This window comes from Etheostoma cragini, chromosome 11 (genome assembly GCF_013103735.1).
Source record: "Etheostoma cragini isolate CJK2018 chromosome 11, CSU_Ecrag_1.0, whole genome shotgun sequence".
NCBI classification, from domain to species: domain Eukaryota; kingdom Metazoa; phylum Chordata; class Actinopteri; order Perciformes; family Percidae; genus Etheostoma; species Etheostoma cragini.
In genome coordinates, this window is record NC_048417.1 from 15,125,586 (window position 1) to 15,132,358 (window position 6,773).

General features: G+C 37.7%; 1 protein-coding gene across 1 annotated transcript in view; it reads right to left on the reverse strand.

The window, feature by feature from the left end:
• Positions 1-6,773, reverse strand: part of ubr3 (ubiquitin protein ligase E3 component n-recognin 3) — a 43,313-nt gene that overhangs the window by 13,252 nt on the left and 23,288 nt on the right. Inside the window, exon 31 of the mRNA XM_034886056.1 lies at positions 4,442-4,617. Within this exon, the coding sequence (XP_034741947.1) occupies positions 4,442-4,617 (176 nt within the window). The remainder of the gene's footprint in view (positions 1-4,441; positions 4,618-6,773) is intronic.

Consider the following 6,773-nt stretch of genomic DNA (forward strand, 5'->3'; position numbering starts at 1 on the left):
AAAAAAAAAAAAAAATACACATCATTGTTATGTTCCCACAAGGTCCAACAAGAACAAAACCAGCAAGTAGATCAAATGATGAAAACAGTTGACTTGAACTGACTGCAGGCTAATTGTTTGCCTCTGATAAAACCAGGCCAGGCCAGGCCAGGCCAGGCAAGGCCAGATGGATAAATGAAGTGCTTGATAGCCTTGAGCAACTCTTTGGTCAGGTCGCACCTGTTCATTGTGAAGCTAATGGAACATGAGGAGAGACCCCTAATGCGCACACACACACACACACACACACACACACACACACACACACACTCTCTCTCTCTCTCTCGTGTACACAATGGCTTTTTTTTAGCAGGACAATTCACAACCTCAATTGTCTTTGTCCAGAGCAAACTTGTTACAAGTACCAACATTTATTACATTATAGAAAACCACAACATGGGCTAAAGACAGGAAGTGATTTTAGATGTAATATATTACAAAGTGAAGAAAGGTCCTCATCTTTCTATTTAATTTAGAAAATAATTAGACAATGTAGTCGGATTATGAACTCAATCTACGTTTTCTAAAATCCAGAAATTAAAAGCGCACAAGTGCAATAGATTTAAATCACATATAAACCACGCGTGAAACCAGCAGCACTAAACTGATCAGTTTCATCTTCAGGTGAACTCAACAACCTTCTGTATAACCTAAACCTTTTTCAATGAGCAACACTAATCCAATTTGATTTTGTTTTACAGGGGATTATAGTGCTGTAATGCAGCAAAAGTGCTTCAAATAAATCAGCTCTGCTACTTTAATTGTGTGAACTTCCAATACATAATGTAACACTGCCCTCTACAGGTAAATAAAGATACAGCATAAAGAAAGCAAAGTGTCAGTCCATTGTATCCCATTTGTCCTTTCAATGGCTTGTTTGCTCTCTTCCGTCACTACCACTCACCAGGAGGAAAGGGGAAGGGGAAAATAGTAAATGAGGAATAGAGAAGAGGCGAATAAAATCAGGGATGTCTTGTTCTGCTATTGTCATGAAATTGCAAAATGTATATAGATAGAAAAGGCTTATTTAAGCTTCAGGTTCAATATTTGATCACAGCTGTCCTGCCAAACCAATTAAAAGCAAAATAGCTTGTTTTCATTAAAGTCCCTTAGAAGAACTTACACAAAGACACTGGTGTCCAAGAATGCAAACACATTTTCTTAAAGGTTGCAATAAGTCTGCTCTTACAAAGTTGCTATAAATCAAACAACAAAAGTATGTTATTCTGCTTCCTCCACTACTGAGAAAATTGTAAGACACTGGGCAACAAAGGAAAAGAGAAGATAGCAAAGCAAAAAAGGAAGATACATTTTAGAGTAATAAGAGGTGCCCTCTGTGTGAGAGAGATGGCCACTATGAGTATGAATGTCAACAGTCATTCATTTAATTATTTAAAAATGTGCTTTCCAAACATTGACATTTATTCCTTTAAATTGACTTCATTTGCAAATATTTGACAATTGCATGTGTCCTTTTAGGGCATGTCATCATAAAATGGTCTATATGTAAAATATCAGCTACACAAAAGAATGAGGGGGGTTAAATAACACAAATACAGCTGTCCAACAGACACCAAGTACTGCAAGTACCGCAAGTAGCGCAAATGAGGTCAACATGAATAACATGCCTTTAACCCTTGTGTTGTCTTCCCGTCAACCATGAAACATTATTATCCCTTTTTCCGACATTTTTGTCATTTTTTCCAATGTTGTTGGAGCTTTTTTTGATGTTTTTTCCAAAGTTAGTTGATATTTCCAATGTTGACATTTTCAGCGCTTATTTCAAAGGCCCATTTTTGTAATGAAAAAACTGAAAATGATTGAAATGAACTGAAATTTGACCCAAGGACAACATGAGGGTTAAACTCCCTACACAGTAACGGGCACATAAAGGAAATGTTTGTTCAATATTCAAATTGAAAGTCCAAAGAGAAAACAAAGCGAGAGCAAATGAAAAATATTACTATTTTACTACATTACTAGAAAAACATCATGCCATAATTGAATTAAAAAAAAAAAAAAAGGAAACTGAAAAAAACAAAGTTGAAATGTAAAATGATTATCTTTTGAATTTTCCATTTCGATTTAACATTTGGTTTTTCATTTGGACTTGACAGATGTCAAAATGAGGAGGCGTGGCCCAAAGACTGGTGGGAGGGTCTGAAACTAAAGTGGGTGCAGAGGCACCTTATGGACAGCAGGTGAAGGTAACTGCTGCGACGCACACTGTTGAAGACCATCTCGCTGCAGCTTCGCCACCAGGCTGGCTTGGCCTCTTGTTTCATATAAGATGATAGGAACTGATGATGTAGGCCAAACACAAACAATATATAATTCCACAGTAAAGTTTTCATGTAGTTGCTAATTTGAGTTCCAATTTTGAAATGATATCCACATTTGAAAAATGGGTAATTTTCAACCATTGTTAATATTGATGACGATGTGTGAAAACGGAAAACAAGCCATATTTCAGGAAATAAACTTCTCCAAGATTGAAGTCTGTGATTCTATTGAGAGGGCCCAATTACAGTAACTACATGAGAACTTTACATTGCATTAAATGTTATTTGTGTTTAGCCTACATCATCAGTTTCTATCATCTAATGTGAAACCAAGCCAGCCTGGTAGCAAAAATGCACAAGTGTGTCCATAAGGGGCCTCTGCACCCCTTTTGTTTCACCAGTCTCTGGGCCACGCCTCCTCATTTTGACATCTTTCAAACTGAAATGGAAAAGCCAACTACTGAATTAAAATGTAAAATTCAAAAAATATACTAATTTACATTTCAACTTTGCTTTTTTCAATTTCCGTTTTTAAATTCAATTATGGCAGGATTTCTTCCAAGTAGCGTAGTAAAATAATATATATTTTTTTTAATTTGATCTTGCTTTATTTTTTCTTTGGATTTTCAACTTGAATTATGAACAAATATATCCTTCATAACCACATAGTCCAAGATTAATTCAAATATTTGCAGTTAAATAAACCAATGACATGCTATTTGGAGGCTGACTCTCAAAAAGGACTTAATTAACTCTTTTAAGGGAATGGCAGACAGCTTGCCTCTGTGGTCCATCATTTCCTCATCAGCTCAACAGAAAAAGTGCCTACTGGGAAACAGGCTTAAGAACCACATGAGCTCTCAGTTAGCACACGTCTGCCGTTTTCCTACGAATCAATTTCCCTAAGAAGAACGAACACTAATGTACTGCATCTGAGTAAATTTGTCCGTCGGCATGACTACGTGGTTAATGTAGCTAAAAAATGGCGAACCTCCAGAGTGAAATCTCTTTTCAGCCACTCAAGGATGACAGGCCATTTCACAGCAGCAGCCCAAACTTTGACAGAATAATTAAACAAAACAGAAAATGGGGTGTAGTCTGTATACCAATCTTAAAGGAGAATTCCGGTCGATTGCAACATGTAGCTCTTTTTTTTTTTTTAAATGTGTAGTGCGGTCAGTAGCGAGACAAATGAAAATAATCCTCTTGTTAGAGTTAGCCCCCAACAGGCTTAAACAGGGCACATTTTAAACTTGTTTTTAGCCTCTAAACATGCTAAAAATGTCAATACCAGTACCTAGCCATGTACAGTTATTCCTTCCAAGTGAACACAGAAAATTTGACTGCAGTAAATGTAAATGTCACATCTACTGCAGTCAAATTCCTTGAGTTAAATGTTCTCCTCTTTGAGCCTGTTGGGTGCTAACTCTAGCAGGAGGATAACTCGGTGCAGACTGCACTGATTGTTTTTATTTGTCTTGCTAATGAAAACACAAGTTAAAAAAAAAAGAGCTACATGTTGAAATGGACCAGAATTCTTCTTTAACTCTGACACATTCATATACACTTTCATTTGCAATATCCCAGCCTTCATCCAAAAATATTTAGTAAGATTAGTAAGATGAATGCTGGTAGTGGTTGATGTTCAGCTTTGTCTTTGAGGAACTAAGATCTCAGTTTTCATCCTCCCCTTGATGCATGGCCTTGTCAGCTATGACACAATCATCTAAAACAGCATTTGACCCATTTGTCTGCTTCATTTACCCCAACTCTTCCCAACAGTTCACCTGGGACATCATCTATCCTTTCCTGCCATTGCTAAGCGACCCTTTGGTTTTTTTCTTCTATTAGTTCAGCTGTAACACGGAAGAAAGGGTTTGATCTCAAGTCAGACACTTTATTAGACAGGGGCTCATGGAAAATGATATACAGCCCCCTGCATTAACACATGTCAACCTAACAGCAGAATACATGTGACATAGCACCATAATAGCATTTTTTTATTTTTTTAAAACAGCGCAGCACTGCAGGTCCCTGACAACAGACGAAGCATGATTAAACAGTAAAAACTCTGCGTGAAATTAAAAGGGATTAAAAAAGGTATTCCACTTATTAATAATGTATCAGACTTACACATTGCGAAGTTATAAGATTGTGAGGAGAAATGTTATTACTATGAAAAATAAGGATGTCTAGGAGTAACAACTTACTGAGACATGAGCGTTTGGCGGCTGCACTGGGACCTCCAGAACACAAGTTTCCTCCCCGGTGCACAAGTTCCAACTCCAAGTTTGTCCTGAGAAGACAGAGCCATGACTATTATGAGGTAGCAGGTACACATACGAATACAGTTAAACAGGCAGGTGCTTATGACGCGTACACCTTTAAAAAGGTATATTGTATTATACGTGTCTGAATAAATCATCTCCTAATAGATCACTCACATTGGCAAGCAGGCTATGTTGAAAATATTTCTATACATGCTTGCAAGGCAATTTATATAGTAACTTTCTTCATCAGTGGAGGTGGGGTTCAAACACTACCCCACCCAGGGACGGCTGGGAAACCATGTTTACCACAAACATAAGCCAAAGCCATGCAAGAGAAGAAAGATTCAAATGTGTTGGCCATTTTTGACAGAACAAAGTTAACTGAGGATTATTACAGTTACATTTATTGTTTTCCTTGACTGAGCTGAGTATTTCAACTTGCCATCACCATATTAACTTCACTTACATTTAGTCGTATTACATTTTGCTGCTTCAACTATAGATAGTTGGCTAATGACAGCATCATAGTTTACACTTGTGTTGGTCCCATCACTGCTCATCAAATTATCTTACATACATTTTTATTCATGTGTTGTTTCAGTCCCAATTAGCAGGTTCTACTCTATCTTTGGTACTATATTGGTCACTTTACCATAAAAAGAAAAATACCCTTGCATGTCCCACCATGATGCAGGCCTCGTCTCACTTGTGCACATAACTAAAGACCCACCTCTGGCATCTTCACTAGTCTTACTCAGTCAATACAAACACTCACTTATCTCTGTCTTTACAAAGACACCGACCACTGGCTTTGCAGAGGAGATCATGCAGTAAAAGTTGATAAGCAGTATACATAACCTTATACCTGCACATTAGTGAATAATTTAACGTGTGTAACTTCTTGCCAAAGAAAATTTGGAAGAGGTTACTCAAGTTGGCCCAAGTGTGCAACACAGTTGTACACTAAAGGGATTTTGAAAATGTTTACATCTCCATATTTCTGTCAAAATATGTATTAAAGTTCTTACTGAGATTTAGTTTGGTAAATAGCTTGATTTTTCTAAAAGTTATATGAGTGGTTTAAAAAATCTCCATAATTGACCAAGCAAGTAAAAAACGTTCTTTGACATTTATTACAAGTTATATAGGAATGGGTCACTGACACAAAAACAATCTTGGGTGCAGTATTCTAAGAAATACTCTTATCAGCAAAAGCATTATATGGTGAGTATTCTAAGAAATACTGCACCCAAGATTGATATAACATCAATTAAAGCAGAGACTGTGCATGCATGACAGAGGGGATAGAGGTATTGGTATAAATCACTGATTATCATCATATTCAGATTTTGGTCCCCAAGCCAGCCTCTTTTACCAGTTTGATTAGGAAGATGAAAGATGCTGCCTAGTCAAGCCATTTGCCATTTAATGTTCCTGTTTTGCAGCAGCAATTCCATATCTAGTAATTGACAGCTTTCCAAGACTGATTTTACACAAACTGGGCCATTAGCATAAAAGCTGTTCCAACAAGTAATGCATAATCCCTTATGTGCATTTTCCATGCATATCCAAACACATTTCCCTCCTGAATTTTTATTCCGCAATACCAAAACAGTGAAAAAAATTACTAAAAGCTCTAACAAAGTATATCGATGGTGAAACAGATAGGTCTTACTAAAATAAGATTGATCTGCGTCTGTTTTCATCTCACCACCAGCTATTTCTTTCTATGGGCCAGAGAAGTGGGGGCAAATCCTTGGGTTTCCTGGGAGAAAAAGCAATTTCACATAGATAATGCAACCACGGTGAAGCTCCATCTGGCTTTTGCTGATAAGAGTGCCCCTGTGACAAAGGAATTTTCCACTCCTCAGGCAATTTGCGCTGTTCACTGAACTTCAGAGAGCCAACAGGCATCCAGACACACTCAGGGGATCTTACTGTATAGGGTGGAGGGCTGAGGGAACCACAGTGTTGGGTGAGCAAAAGGTCTGGATGGTTACGCTCCAGCAAGGGCAGAGTTTTTGGAATGAGAGTGGCGAGAAGTTAGAGACCCAAAGGGGAACTGAAAGCCAGTCATTTCTCTGACTTGTGACTAATTTGTTGAGAAGATACCTGAGAAAGGGCTCTAATTTTTCCAAGATTACGTTTCTGGCCTTTTCGCCAAAGGGTGGGGGGAGGGGGA